The sequence below is a fragment of the Cicer arietinum genome, chromosome 7 (genome assembly GCF_000331145.2).
Source record: "Cicer arietinum cultivar CDC Frontier isolate Library 1 chromosome 7, Cicar.CDCFrontier_v2.0, whole genome shotgun sequence".
In the NCBI taxonomy this organism is placed as follows: Eukaryota; Viridiplantae; Streptophyta; class Magnoliopsida; order Fabales; family Fabaceae; genus Cicer; species Cicer arietinum.
The window spans coordinates 17,070,747-17,087,019 of NC_021166.2; the positions used below are offsets into that span (position 1 = coordinate 17,070,747).

The 16,273-nt window shown below is 31.5% G+C and overlaps 2 protein-coding genes and 1 pseudogene across 6 annotated transcripts; all 3 read right to left on the reverse strand.

Annotated features, from left to right (window-relative positions):
• Positions 1 to 2,799: 2,799 nt before the first annotated feature.
• Positions 2,800 to 4,689, reverse strand: LOC113787722 (uncharacterized; annotated as a pseudogene).
• A 2,516-nt stretch (positions 4,690 to 7,205) lies between these two features.
• On the reverse strand, positions 7,206 to 11,152 carry LOC101488472 (acetyl-CoA carboxylase 1-like). Of its 5 annotated transcripts, none has more exons than XR_012163886.1 (7): positions 10,837 to 11,152; positions 10,611 to 10,736; positions 9,887 to 10,528; positions 9,478 to 9,759; positions 8,177 to 8,275; positions 7,917 to 8,093; positions 7,206 to 7,540 (listed from the first exon to the last, which is right to left on the reverse strand). XR_012163886.1 is itself a non-coding variant. In XM_073370765.1 (6 exons), exons 4-6 carry the CDS (start codon positions 9,633 to 9,635, stop codon positions 7,463 to 7,465), a joined length of 309 nt encoding a protein of 102 aa, XP_073226866.1. In that variant the 5' UTR covers positions 9,636 to 9,759; positions 9,887 to 10,528; positions 10,611 to 10,736; positions 10,837 to 11,137; the 3' UTR covers positions 7,206 to 7,462. The 5 variants fall into 5 exon arrangements, 2 of the variants coding, with proteins under 2 accessions (XP_073226866.1, XP_073226867.1); XR_190179.4 differs by having other exon boundaries at positions 9,582 to 9,759; positions 10,837 to 11,149; XR_012163885.1 differs by lacking the exon at positions 8,177 to 8,275 and having other exon boundaries at positions 10,837 to 11,150.
• Positions 11,153 to 13,300: 2,148 nt separating this feature from the next.
• Positions 13,301 to 14,256, reverse strand: LOC101488686 (dirigent protein 19-like). The gene has a single exon (XM_004509376.3). The coding sequence runs from the start codon at positions 14,210 to 14,212 to the stop codon at positions 13,649 to 13,651; it is 564 nt and encodes a 187-aa protein (XP_004509433.1). The 5' UTR covers positions 14,213 to 14,256; the 3' UTR covers positions 13,301 to 13,648.
• Between the last annotated feature and the right edge of the window lie 2,017 nt (positions 14,257 to 16,273).

Sequence of the window (16,273 nt, forward strand, 5' to 3'; positions counted from 1 at the left end):
AGAGGGCATAATAAACATGAGAATGATGCAGATCTGGTAAGTTGCGAAGAATAAGGCGGGGGTGGTGTACTCTAGTTGGCGACGGTTATCAGTGGAAGTTGAAATGACGGTAATGTCATCTGTTTCTTTTTTTTTTTTATTTAAAATATATGATTTTGAGGATAGAATTAGACGTTGTTTCTTCTTTTGTTTAACTTCATTTTTGTTTCAGAATATCTCTTTGCCTATTTTGTCTGCTCAGCCAGATTTCTACTCAACCTTATTTCTCTCTTATGTTTTTTTTACTGAAATTCCTCTCCCGTTCGGAATTGATTTTTGCTTTGACTTATAGACCACAAAGTTGAATCTTTGTATCTATGAGATAAATTGATGTCTGATTTTTATATTGGTAAGACAAAAATTATAAAACTACATAGATGAAATAGCAAATCTGGCAAGCAAAAAGTATGCATTTTTTGTTTTTTTTTTATAATTATTATTATTATTATTATTATTATTATTATTATTATTATTATTATTATTATTATTATTATTATTTTCTTTTTATCTATATTTTTTTGTAGTAGAAACCTAAGTAAATATATACTTAAAATTTGGACCCAAAAATGATAATTTTTTACTTAAATAATAATAAGTGCGATTATAAAACTACATAGATGAAATAGCAAATCTGGCAAGCAAAAAGTATGCATTTTTTGTTTTTTTTTTATAATTATTATTATTATTATTATTATTATTATTATTATTATTATTATTATTATTATTATTATTATTATTATTATTTTCTTTTTATCTATATTTTTTTGTAGTAGAAACCTAAATAAATATATACTTAAAATTTGGACCCAAAAATGATAATTTTTTACTTAAATAATAATAAGTGCGAAAATACTTATTAAACATATTATTATTATTATTATTATTTTTATTATTATTATTATTATTATTATTATTATTAAAAAAAATTGAATTAGTCGGACAAAACTGAAGTACTATATCAAATACACAAAATGAAACAACTCTGTATCAAACTTCAAACAAACAATCTCATTTATGTATCAATAATAAGTCTTATGTTTTGTTATATATTCATTATTGACAAATATTTATTTTACGTTTTTTTTAGTTATTAATGATAAACATTTTTCTTTGATATTTTTTGAAATATTTATCAATGACAAATATATATTTCATATTTTTTAATATTTATCTTGTGTTTTTGTTTTATGTATCAGTAACAAATATTTATCTCGTATTTTTTATACATCAATTATATACATTTATCTCACGAATTTTAATATTTATTATTTACAAATATTTGTACATTATTTTTTTTTATATATTTATAAGTGATAAATATCTGTAACATGTTTTATTATTTATATATGACAAATATTTTTCCCTTTTTTTTATGTATTTGTCACAAATTCTATATATATTTTTAGATTTATCAATAACAAGTATATATTCAGTTTTTATATATCATTGACAAATATTTATCTTATATATTTTATGCTTATCAATAACAAATATTTAATCTGTACTTTTTTATATTTATTATTGACAATTATTTATCTCATATTTTTTTATGTATGAATAATTTTTTTTTCTTCATATATTAGTGATAAATATTAATTTTTTTTTAAAACAGTGCTCAACAACATTATATAATATTCAATCAACCAAAACAATACTCGAAAACAAAAATGTTTCACACAATTATGTTTCAACACGATAATTTGAAATTGGGGAAATGAAATTCATTTTATGCATATTAGGTGGAAATTTTATAGGTAAAAACAAGGTGAACTTTATGTTCAATACGTAAAGTTGTTATTTTAGTGCTTTTTAATTTGAGCAATTCGGTTTTACGTTTATCTTTTGTTTTTTATTTGTGCCTAAAATTTAGTAAAATTTAGGTGAGCAACTTTATATTTTTTGTCAGTGTTAACAATTGTAATAAAAAAAAAAATACAAGATAAATAGTCTATCCTATTTTTGTACGGGTTTGTGTTCCTTTGCTTAATTTTTCACCTTGCTGGCAGGCTTGCTTTATGTGCGGGTTGTAAAAGCAAACCCTAGAATGAATCTTGAGCTGTCATGCACTGATGGTTGGTGTCTTATTTTGTGACTTCATTTTTAAATTCCTCGTGTGTATCTTTTAATCATGGAGTTTTTCTCTGATTAATTTGAAGTTTCTTTCCATTCTATATTTACAAACATAACTCTATCTTTTATTTTGTTACGGTGTTTGTTTAGCCAATGGGAAAGCAGGAGAGTTTGTTGCTCTAAAAGAAGACTATATGTTTGAGTGCTAAATCGATCTTTCAAGGATGTATGGAATTTCAATTTCGTTTTCTTTTTCTTTACGTGCATACTTTTAACAGATCATGATATGAGAAATTGTATGTTGTTTGTAGACTTCTCAGCTCACCCACATGTCCAGTACTTGATACATTAGGGAAGAAACTGTCTTTCGAGATAGCAGTTGGCTTAAATAGATGTGTTTGGGTACGTAGATGCCCTCTAATCTCAGCGTACCATATTATATTATTTATTTGGCAATCATTTGTAAGTTAGACTTGGGAAATTTTCATTCTAGTAACTTGAGTTTTCCTTTGGAAAATGTTGTTTCATCTATAGGTCAATCCATCAACAACTATCCTCACAGCTAATGCTATTATGTACTCAGAGACATTAAGTGGTGTACAACAGGAAATAATGGATGAAAAGCTGTTGGCAGAGAATCCAGTAACTAAGCTAACCGTATGTACATAATTGTGTTATAGTTCCTTGTGATTTTACATTACAATTCTTGTGTTGTAAATGCAATTTCCAACTCATGAGGTACATATTTTTTTGCCCTACCATAATATCAATGCCTCTGTAGGGCGAGTACTGTTGTTGAGACTACAACAATAGCTAAGTGCATGAATGATTTTCAACACCTTGGTTGTTTAATGTAAGTTACATGGCATTTAGATAAAGGTAGAATTTAACATGGACCAATGCTAAATTTGTTCATTATAGACCGATGTTCTAGTTTTTTAAAGGGCTATTTATATGCTAACTTGTAAGGCCATTAAAAAGTTATTTTCTTGACAGTTTTTTTAAGAGTGTTGGAATTCATTTGTTGGCTATTGGCTACATCATCTAGATTTTCTGTTCTTGGAGATATGATTTTGTTTGAGGTTGCAATTTTTTTTTCTTCTTTTTAATGACATTCTCCAAAGTTTCTAGTCTTTCATGTGCAACTTGCATCTTAGAAACATTAAAACCTTCTCATAAAAGGGTGCTCAAAGTTGCTTCCATACACTTCAATTCTTTAAATTGTCCTCACATGATGTTACCCTTTTATTCATCAACTTTGCCACTCTCAACCATTTGGTTGACTTTGACTTTGATGACTTCTCTAATAACTCTTTTACATCAACAAGTTCTTGTTCTTCATTCAAAACTGTTGATGCTCCAAATTTACTTTCCATTTATTTCAAAGATGTGGTCAACTTTGTGACATTCTTTTTCATGTTTTTTTGGGAAGAAGTCATATTCATATACACTTATTTCAATGCTTGAACTTTCCTTTCTCTTTCTAAGAGAAGAATGAAGCGCTTCAACATTTTCTTTGATTTGTAATATAGTGTCTCTAGTGATGCCACATATATACAAAATTCTGACTGAATCATCCGACAACTCTTCTAGAAAAGAAAGGCCAGTAATGATTGAATCAAATGTGGATGTTGATGTGGGTTCCCAAATCTTGATTTTGCATAGATCTTGTTGTATTCTAGTGGAGTTGGGATGAGACTCATAAGAAAAATTGTTTGAGCGAACGTGACTTTGTTGACATATTTTGCTCTTTTAATTTGTTGTTTGTTCTTTATTTTTTCTAAGATAATTGTAAAGCTAGCTCAATGTTGTGTGATGTTACCAAGTCCTTAACTCTATAAGAGATAGCCAATCTTGATATTGATTGATAAAAAATTAAATTCATATAATAAGGCAATAAAACATGCGGCACTTGTTAATCACGGTGTACAACATGTGGTGCATGCATGAATTTTCCTTTGAATATGTAAGGTGGTAACATGTCTACCCAACTTTGTGAATGTGTGAATGATATTTATTAATTGCATGTGATATTCTGCAAAATGCTATGATAGTGAAATGAGTTTGATGTGCACGATGAATATAACTGGCATGTCCTCCAAGTGTTGGCAACCAGTAAATCAATTAGTTTGTCTTCTCTGCTGCCTCATTACGCTCCAACATTTGAATTAAAAATTGGTGTTGCATGTTATTCCGAGATTTGGGCAATGAATTGTATCAATATGAAGGAGTTGGAGGCTATAATATGTTGTTTTAATATAAAGTTGAGATCCCGATAATATAGTATACAAAAAAGTACAATAACTGAAGAGGTAATTTAAGTTAAATACAATTCAGAAATTAAATTATGATCAAATTTGAAGCATTTATATTAGAAATGTTTCTGAACTTCTGCAAAAATTGGATAAAAATCTATCACTTATCAGTTGATAGTTGATAAACCATAGTTGAGCGACTGCCTATCAGCAATCAATTATCGCCAATCAACTGATAGGCAGAAGCAGGCGACAGCGCCATTCTAGCGATGCGCTGCTCTTTCAAGCGATAGGCGACAGCGCCTATCGAGCAAACAGACGTCATCGCTTATAGCTCGATAGGCTATAGCCTATCGGGCAAATAGCTACTAACGCTTATCGCTCGATAGGCGTTATAGCCATCGCCCCTATCGCCCCGATAGACGATAGACGCAGCTGCCTATCGATCGATAAGACCGATATACGATTACTCATATCGCCTCGATAGGCGCTATCGCCTATCGCCTTGATAGGTGGTATCGCCTATCAGCCGATTGGCCGTCTATTGAGGGCGATATGTGACAGCGCCTATCGGGTCGATAGGCAGCAGCGCCTATCGGGTCGATAGGCAGCAGCGCCTATCGGGGCGAAAGGCAGCAGCGCCTATCGGGGCTGATAGGCAGCAGCGCCTATCGAGGCGAAAGGCAGCAGCGCCTATCGAGGCGAAAGGCAGCAGCGCCTATCGTGGCTGATATGCAGCAGCGCCTATCGGGGCTGATAGGCGGCAGCGCCTATCGGGGCTGATATGCAGCAGCGCCTATCGGGGCGATAGGCGATATCGCCTATCGGGGCTGATATGCAGCAGCGCCTATCGGGGCTGATAGGCAAAAGCGCCTATCGTGGCTAATAGGCAAAAGCGCCTATCGTAGCTGATAGGCGCTATCGCCTATCGGGCTGATAGGCGCTATCGCCTATCGGGGCTGATAGGCGCTATCGCCTATCGGGGCGGATAGCGCTATCGCCTATCGGGCTGATAGGCGCTATCGCCTATCGGGCTGATAGGCGCTATCGCCTATCGGGCTGATAGGCGCTATCGCCTATCGGGCTGATAGGCGCTATCGCCTATCGGGCTGATAGGCGCTATCGCCTATCGGGGCTGATAGGCGCTATCGCCTATCGGGGCTGATATGCGCTATCGCCTATCGGGGCTGATATGCGCTATCGCCTATCGGGGCTGATATGCGCTATCGCCTATCGGGGCTGATATGCGCTATCGCCTATCGGGGCTGATATGCGCTATCGCCTATCGGGGCTGATATGCGCTATCGCCTATCGGGGCTGATAGGCGCTATCGCCTATCGGGGCTGATATGCGCTATCGCCTATCGGGGCTGATAGGCGCTATCGCCTATCGGGGCTGATATGCGCTATCGCCTATCGGGGCTGATAGGCGCTATCGCCTATCGGGCTGATAGGCGGAAGCGCCTATCGGGACGATATGCGGCATCGCCTATCGGGGCGATATGCGCTATCGCCTATCGGGACGATAGGCGCTATCGCCTATCGGGACGATAGGCAGGATCGCCTATCGGGCTTATAGGCAGGATCACCTATCTGGACGATATGTGATAGCGTCTATCTCGGTGATATGCGACATCACCTATCTCGGCGATATGCGACATCGCCTATTTCGGCGATAGACGGCTATCCCCTATCTCGGCGATAGACGGCTATCGCCTATCTGGGTAATAGGCGGTTATCGCATATCTGGGTAATAGGCGGCTATCGCCTATCGGTTGGTAGTTGTTATCGCCTATCTATCGATAGGCGTTCGTTATAGCATATCGCCTGATAGGCTGCGCTCCTCTACAGTACATGAAACAAAACTTTAGAACTGCATATATTTTAGTTATTAAAGAAATCTTAAAATATAACTTGTTAGATGACTCAAACAAAACATAACTGAAATAGAAACACCTACTAAATGAAATAGTAAGTAGAATTGATAACATGTATCGGAAAAAGAGAACAATGTTATGCGATGGATTTAGTAAAATAAATGTGTTGAGAAATTAAAGCTTAAGTATGAATCAGAACATAGATGCAAATGGAATTATAGAAATTGACTTTCATTTTTGTGATCCATATGGCTAGAGCAGTCAATTTGACAAGTTCACTAATTATTGGTCTCAGTTCACATGTTGGAAGGTCCAAAAAATTTGATAGTCAAAAAGACCCTAAAAAAATAAGCCATCAACACTAAAACCCCCTAAAATTTTGTAGGTTTAGTGGGCCTATACCACTTTTCTAAAAAAAAATCGATTTTGTAAAAAAAAAAAATTGACTAATTTTTTTTTTATCGAGAAATAATTTTTTATTTTTTTCTTAAAATTCACTGATAAAAAAGTTTTAATTTTTCTAATAAAAAATTATTTACGATTTCTTTTTGAAAGTTTTTTAATTTGAGAAAAAAAAATTAATTTTTTTTTCCTTACAAAATTTTTGAGAAAAAAATAATTTCAAATTTTTCTAAGATAAAAATTTTTTTTACTTTTTTTTGAGAAAAATTTTCAAAATTAACAAAATATTGAGAGTTTATAAGCCTTCTGCCTTCCTTAAGCCCTATTAAATAATGAGTCGGGATTTTAAAAAAATTATTTTGATAGGGGCCTGATATTAAAGGTTTAATAAGAAATTTTTTTAAGAGAGCCTTAGAGTTTGGGATTTTTTTGAAAGCTCTACATATGGCACAAAATATTAGGTTATGATCAAGAGCTCTTACTGTGCAATCCTAGCACATCATGAAATTCATGGTTACAACAGCTTCAGAATTCCTATTTCTAGTTATTAGCACAACCATCTCTAACATGCATCATCATTTGCTTGTAATTTCAAAGAACATTGTGAAAATGCAATTTATAGCTCAAACTCGTAGCTACTAATGACAGATTATGTGTTTCCTTAAAATCTTTTACTGTAAACATAATGTTTCCTATTATGTAATGGACCAGCTAATCACATTCCATATTCAGATTACATGTTTCCTTAAAATCTTTTACTCTAAACATAGTGTTTTGTTGGCATCTAATGGACCAGCTAATCACATTCCTTAAAATCAGATTACATGCAACCCTTGTTTCCATTTCGATCTAAGTTTGAACTACTTTCAAGTGGTCCTTTAGGCTTTCCTGCTCCTTGCTATATAAATAATAATCATATGGAGATAAGAGATATCAGGCATCCAAATATATATTGAAGGTTTCATTGAAAATTTTAATACCGTAATGATAAAGAGATGCTTCTAAGACCAGAATATACCTTTCCCAAATCATGCAGGATAAAAAATGAAAGTACATGCAGGATAAAAAATAAAAAAGTACATAAAAAATGAAAGTACATACATGTTAAGCAGTGTGTTGTAAAAGCTAAATAAGACATAAAAACAACAAATCATGCATTCTTTTAACATCATCCAGAAAAACTAATTTTGCGGGTAGAAGACCAAAGGTCAAGGTCATAAAAGATTAAATTGTGCACATAATATTAGCACAAGCAATCAAATAACAATACTAACCTGTATATTGTCACTAAATAATTCTTCGGCTGAAAGATATTCTTCAAAAAGAGATTGAATAATTTTATGGGCATGACTCTCTCTTCCACCCTCGTAAGACTTTACAAGACTCATCAGAGGTTCAACTAGTCTTTTTAAGGCTCCTTTTTCTCTTTCAGGACAGGAGGAAAGATGAGCCTGCAATATAAAACACGCCTGATGAATTTATTCGTATTTAAAGGGAAAACATTAGAATGAGAAATTCAGGAACATCAGCTCACTTCAAGGATTCCCTTCAATAATTTGGCAGGGAAATCAATATTTTGGGAGCTAGAAGCTTAGTTTTAACAAGTTCTGAAACTTGATTCAATAGTAGAAGCCTAAAAGATAAAAATTAGAGTAAATGGTTCCTGTTAATTTATATTACAATTACAATAAATCATAGCCATTTTAGGGATGATAAAATACCACTATGTTTTTATAGATCAAAATATGTATCAACTGTAAAGTGTGAGATAAAAAGAAAGCTTCAAAATAAAATAGTACTTCAAAGAACAAAAGGTTTTCCTTTTTCCCAAAAAAGTAAAGGACACTCATAACTCAACAAAGAAAACAGTGATGTGGATTTTTTTTAAATACTAATTTATGCTAAAAACAATAGAATAGCTAAAGTGTAAGTATATGAATTGATATATGCTAAAAAAAAAAATAAGTTAACAACACGGCACTTAAAATTAAAAAAGAGAACAAAAATAAAAATCAGCCAATAAGTTTGAACTTAGGCAAACAAATTGAAAACAGTTTAGATATTCACTGTTTACTAAACTTCAATTGGAGTGGATTATCTTTACTAAATCAGTTATCTATAAGTCTATTTTTAGTCCAGCCTACATACAGTACAGGTAATAGAAATCTTACATAATCAGTAAGTTCTCTTATGGGCAAAGAACTACCTACAATGATTTTTAATAACAATAAATTCAAATACATAGTTCATGTAGAGGCAGTGCTCATGAAGTGGTAATCTTATTTTTGCTGAAGATGTTGAGAAAGAGCGTGTAATAGTGTCATAAAGTCATTGCACAATCAAAGAAAATAGAAGGAAATTCATGATATTAAGTTATCATATGGCATGAAATTTTAACTGTCATATCAAGGATGGCATGAACTTCTGAAACTTCTGCTAACTCAGAATCTGTGATAATCATCACATTCACATTCAATTTGCAGCAATCTAATTCAAGGGCCAGGTAAGAACTTGTATTCAGAATTTTAATTGAGAAAAGAATACTAGAGACTAACATTGTAAAATGAGAACAGTTTAGAGACTATTTATTGCATTTCAATAGTTTAGGATGAAATACAATTTAGGAATCAAATTGAAAGGTTTACTCAATTGAGCATTCTCAAACAGTGAATATCTCTCAAACACCATACATATAAGTAGACATACGAAACACCATTCTCAAAAGTGATTTTTATAGGAAATAAGTTGTAACAAACTTGCTCTTAATCACATACAGTGACATCATCAATCACAATCCAAAATCTAAACAAGTGTTTTTGGTATTTCTCCACTTACTTATATAGACAGATTTTGATTGTTGAACACATGGCAAAGAAACATTGCAGCCATTGTGTCTCCAAAATCATTAAAAAATTGAAGAAAAGCAGGCTGCCACTCACCCAGCGGATCTCTTCTGGTTTATATTCTTCTCTCCATTTTAGGGTCTGCTTCATTTTAGCTGCCGCCTTCTTGACATTCCAATTTCGTGCCCTTAAATACCTTGAGATGGATGCGGTCAGAACAATAAACTGATGACTTACCAGACAGTGGCCCTATTAACCTTCTCATCTCATTGATCTAAAAGGAAACAAACATACGGTGGGTTAAAATGTTCCTTTTCTCAAACCATTGCAGTTTTAAATTTTTAGATGCCAAGTATAAAAACAAGGTCAGAGTATGTCACATTAATATATAGGGGACATACCTTTCCCTGCTGCTCTTGTTTTGCTTTTCTTGTTTTGAAGGAAAAGAAAAATTAAGATCTAAATTCAAATGAAGGTTAAAGGAAAATTAAGATCAAGAACACTAGCAAGAACAGAACCCTAAAATCCTGCAAATGAAGGTAAAAGGAACCCTAAGATCTAAATGCAAATGAAGGTTAAAGGAACAAGAACAGAACCCTGCAAACGATGATTAAAGGAAAATTAAGATCTAAATGCAAAAGATCACACTAGCAAGAACAGAAACCTAAAATCCAAGATCCAAATGTTGAAACAGAACCCTAAACATTTGCAAATGAAACCCTAACAATGAAACAGAAAATGAAACCCTTACAATTTGTAGAAGAAAATAAACAAAAAATGAAACAGAAACGAGAATGGCAAGAAAAACAGAAGTGGTGCGCGGATGGAAGAGAAGTTGAGATGCGATGGCACCGATGAGATGGCGAAGTCGTGTTGGAGACGTCGTCGCACAGAGAAGGGTTGCGTGGGAGATGAGATACGAAGGAACGCACAGTGATGGTTTGGTGAAGGAACGCACATAGAGGGTTTGGTGAAGGAACGCACATAGAGGGTTTGGTGAAGAAAACAAATTTTCCTTCAACCGTTTTCCTTGTTCATTCATTCTGTAATAACAAAATTAAAAAACAAATTCAGTGACCTAAATAATAATTTGATTTCCCATTTATAAAAAAACAATCTACTAACCAAACGGATGGAAGATTGGAATCTGAAAAATTGGGTTGGCGATTATCATCGAGAGGAGACGAATCGTTTATCAGAAGATGGACTAAACAGAGGAGACGAATTAACAACAACGTTCGTATTATCATCCTGATAATAATGATACGAAAACAACATTAATTAATTACATGATGATATTTATCAAGTTAAGAACACGAGTACAGAAACAAGACATTGTAACATAACAAACCTGGTTGATGTGAAGAGGAGAAGGTGAATCCAACGAGGTTAACTAACGGCTAGTTTTTTAAAGTGAGTTTGCATTGAAGTGAAGGATGAGAAGGATTTTATAGAGATAAATAAATGTAATCGTTTCGGATGTACTTAATATCTTTTGTTTGGTGAAGAAACGCAGAGTGGAGAAACGAACAGATGGTTTGGTGAAGAAACGCATAGCGGAGAAACGAAACGCACACAGAAGGTTACATGCATACGAGACTTAAAAATTTAGAAAACTGAAGGTTACATGCATATGAGACTTAAAAAATTAGATTTTGAGACACTATCATTTTTAAAAGACCTTAATTTTATGAGACCCTTTTATAAAAAGTATTTTAAAAGATTCTATGACAGTGTTTATAGAAAAAGCATCTTAAATATTTTGTTTTTATGACTGCGTTTTTATAAAAAAAATTGGTGTCAAATGTTTTGTTATTATAAATAACTTAGTATATATGACGGCGCTTTTCAAAAAAGTGTTGTCTAAGCCTCCGTGTACTTTTAAAATATAATACGACAACGTTTTTACTGAACAAGCGCGGTTAAAGATGCGCTATAAAATCCATATTTTGTGTAGTGTTGTATTTATTGGTACGCTATACATACATTGTTTCTCTTGTGCGTAAATATTTTTTCAATTTTTTATAAGCAATAGAGTAAGTGTTCAAATTCAAATAAAGTAAAGCTATAAGCCTATAAACATTTCATAATAATGATTCATACACAATTTGGAGATTTAAAGAGAACTTCTACACACAACTACTGAAATAGATAAGTCAAACAATGTTGATGCAAGAACAAATATATTTACCGCTAATGCTTCAAAGAAAAATCAGAGAATCTAAGATAAAAAATTAGTTGGTAGGTTCATCAAGTATACTTGTGAATTACAAAACAAATGTTCAACGTAGAATCACAACAAATTTTAAGAAGGTTAATGAATGATGATGCTAAAAAGTTATAGGTCAATCGATAAAAATATGAACCTTTAAACTCATATGCCTTCTCTGGAGTCAGGTAATCCCAAGTCTTTTTCAATGATTTTCTAATCTTCAAATTGGTCTCCCCATCCAAATTATCAGTCTATAATCCAAAACTCAAGATTAATAAATGGAGATGATTGCCCAAAGAATGTCAACAGTCAACACAAGTACACAACACATCTTTAAATTGTATTGAATGAATGAACTTCAATGTAGCGGACACCATCTACATTTGTGCTAGCTAGGAAAAGCAAATCTACGGGAATTATAATTTTGTTTTGAAGGGGTTTTGCTCTGAGTCAGCTAAGGACCCTATTTCCTTACTATTTTCATTTGTTTTACTGTGAATGATACAAATCTATATTGTTCTATTGATGTCTTTATTTTTCTGGTTCCTAATAGAACACCCCTTCAAAAACTTCAAGTTATAAGTTATCAATATGACAGATATAAAAAGTTTTTTAGAATTATAGAAAATAACACCATAGACAAAATTTCAAACCAAAAGTTATGGCACAATTAGATTAGTTAATTATAACTTATAAAAACAATTAGAATTGGGTAAGTAGAATTTACATGTATGGTAACAGAATCAGGTGTTCACAATAGAAGGTGATCAACTATGATGAGATTTTCTCTATAGTCTTCAGAAATACTTCTATTAAGGCAATGTTAGTATTGGAAGAAGAAGAAGAATAACACATTTCTTATCCATTAAGTTAATTTTAGATTTCACTTTGGCTCTTTAAGCTTTGTTCGTTTCATTTTAGTTAAGTTATAAACGTGGACAATTTGACCCATTAGGTAGTTTTCATTCCCTTTTTGTCTCATAAGTTATAATTTAAAGATTTTGATCCATTGAGTTACAAAAATTAGACAATTTGGTATCTTAAGTTACAATGTTAGACACTTTTAGAAATTACCAAAGTGTATAACGTTTGAAACTTAAGAGACCAAAATACTTAATGTTTGTAATTTAATACTTTGTTTGGGCGTGTGGAAGGGAGGGGAGAACATTGGAGGAAGGGGAAGATAGAAAAATAGAGAGAAAAAATCAACATTATTTAAGATAGTAATTTTGTAAAGAATAGTAAGAATGTTTATGATTAATATATTTTTAATTTATAGAATATTATATAACATTGAAATTATTTGAAGAATTTGTTAAAGCCCCCAATACAACTTTTTAGTTCCACCAAATTAAAAGGATTTTGTATTACGAATGAAACTTAACTCCTCAAAGTTATACTTATCTCCTCTTGAATCTTTTCATTCTTTCTTTTTTTTTATCAAAGTTCGTTTCTCCTCTCTCCTCTAAACTCGCAAACCAAGTTTAATAGACTAAAATAAAATTAAAATAACTTGAAGAACTAAAGTGTCTATTATTTATAATATAAAGAACCAAAATAAAATAAACAAAATAAAAAAAAAAACTAAAATAAAACTTAAAAATAACTTAAAAAATTAAAAGTGTAATTTAGAAAAACAAAAATATATGCCAAATCTTCATTTGTGTATTAAAGTAGTATCACAAACGGATAAAATGAAAGCTTGGTCATATATTTATACAACAAAAGTTTAACCATAAGATTCAACATCTAAGAAAAAAAATACAAATTGCCTCAAAAAGTAAACTACAAAATAGTACTAATAGGAAGAAATTCACACATAAAAGATTAGACCTAGAGTTAAATCGTCTTATATCGGTCAAACAGCTCAAAAGATTTTAAATGTGTGAATTCTAGATTTTTTTCACCGCATGAAATTCAAATAATTTCTTTTTAAGTGTCCATGACCTTATTATGAGGATGGAATTGCATAAGGAGGCCAATAAATATGAAACTCAATCTTGTAAACAACAGTAATACCCTTAAGATCAACAGGAGAAGAGGTAACATAGCCTTGCACAAACATGAAATCCTCAGTACCTCCAACTATAGGATGATCCGAAGCTTTAATATTGTTTGTCCCCCCAACAACAGAAATAGACCCTTTATAATTCTTCAACCGAACACTAAACTTTGCAATTGAAATGCTCTGAAGTCCATCAAAACTAGATGTAATAGAAGTCCCTTCAGAAATTCCAACATGTTTGGAAGATCTATTTGATGTTAATGTCAAAGAATCTTGAAACACAAACAAAGTACCGAAAGGTGTTGTTGTTTGGGTTATTCCAGCTCCTCCTTTAATACCATTCACTATAATATACCCTGTTTTGTTTATTGTCTCATGTTGGTAAAGTGAAAAGTGGAGGGATTTTAAGTGCTTGTGGTGATGATGAGAAGAGCCAGAAGTGGATTTAAATTGAATTATGGCTAAAAGTGAAATAATAACAATAGCATAGTTGTGTAATGAGGATGCCATAACTATGTTTTGTTAATTGTTTTAGCTATGATTATGATTAGAACTAACGAGGTGTCTCATTATATACATGTACAAAAAGTTGGTTGCAAATTTCTCTTTTATTATTGAACCAATAAAAAAATTCTCTTTTATTTATTTATTTATTCATTGTTTTTATTTTTTAGTGGGGAGACTCATAAAGACTTTTTGGTTCACATAATGTCATATATGAAAACTTAGCGTCATTTATACCTAATTTAAGTCAAGGAAAACGATAGATCAAATTTTAATCAATACTACCTCCATTTCCAATTATAAAAAAAAAAATTGGTAAATTTTGTGGGTCTTATTTATAAAACAATATTTTAATTTTTAAGATATATTTATTGTTTAAATAACTTTTTTACTCTCATATAATGTTTGTCTTTTATAGTGAAAACAATAAAAATTTATAATTTATTTTAATATTTGTATAAAATATTTCAACCAAAAAATAAATATTTTTATAAATATATAATCAACTACTTAAAATAGCATATAATAATTTTTTATATAATATTTAATTAATCATTTATTCAATAAACATATTTCAAATTGAAAAATTAAACTTATCCGAATGAACGGATTACCAACTAAATTCAACCAATCACGGTGAAAACCAAATATAACAACTAAGAAGATGTATTTATTTTATTTTTTATTCTATCTCTTTTAGCTGTCTATCAAATGCTACCAGAGTTTCACACTTCTTTTCGAGAACATTCAAAATCAAAGTTGTCCAAGTCTTTAATTTTCTTTTTCTTTTGGCAAATTATGTAATTCAAATCCCTTGACAAACAAAATAGCAAATTCCACCACGACACTTAAATTTCCAATTTTTTTCTAAGAGTGTAAAACTCTTGTCCACACCCCATTACCTAACCTTTTAGACTATAGTATTAACTACCTTTTAGACCATAGTGTGTAATACTATAAATTATATGAAATCCCATTCATTTTCACATTTATTATGAAAATAATACTGATTATCACTCTAAATTTTGGCTATAGTAATCTGCTATTGCAATTAATTCTCCTTTCCTTTTGTTTTTTCATAAGTAACAACTATAACAAAATAACTCCAATTATTTGATTTTACCGTAAAATGTCATATATTGAATCTGCAAATTTCCTTAGATTTAAAATCCCTTAGAGGCAAATATAAAATCCCTTTAAAAATACTTAGTGATCCCTATAGGTTTCCTTAACTTGGATCAAGGCATAATCCATTTGCCATAAATTTCTTTGAAAATAAAAATAGAAAGAAGAACAAAGTATATTTACCTCACAAATTCTTTAAACCCTAAGCTTCTGTCAACTGGGAAACTTGTCTTTCACGGGATATAAAACACACACACACACACATATATATATATATATATATATATATATATATATATATATAATATATTTCATGATATTTTTTTATTATCTTAAAATGTTTTATATAATATAGAAAAGGATGAAAATCATGTTCAATCATCCAGACGGAAGATTTTTTTAAGCTAAACATTTATTAAAAATAAAAACAACCGGAGGAGATAAACCTAACTCATAAAAGATAAAAGGGCTAAAAAATATTATAATCATGCGAGTTTTCTACTTCTTAAACGAAAATTATATATTATAGTGTTTTTCGGCTTATTTTTCTATTGCCTAAAAAGTCACCTCTTGAGTGATGAATATCCTTAAACAATCCTAAACTCCACGATATATTTAAGTCATGCACAATACTAAGATGTAAATTATCGTCAATAATATTTTGATAAATCATCTTCGACATTGAAGTAGCAATACCAATCGCAAAAAAAAAAAAAAAAGAATTGTGATCCTTTTTAAAATCTTAATTCTTGAATTTAATTTAAGTTAATTCAAGATCAATTTTAGTTTCAAACAAAGAGTCCAGAGCGTTCTAGATATGTATGTTAGAGATAAATAAAACATATTAGTTCAAGGTAATATATGATCAGTGAGTGAAAAATAAATAAGAGTAAGGATAAAAAGATCACAGAATGATGTATCCTGGTTCACCTAAGGTGGACT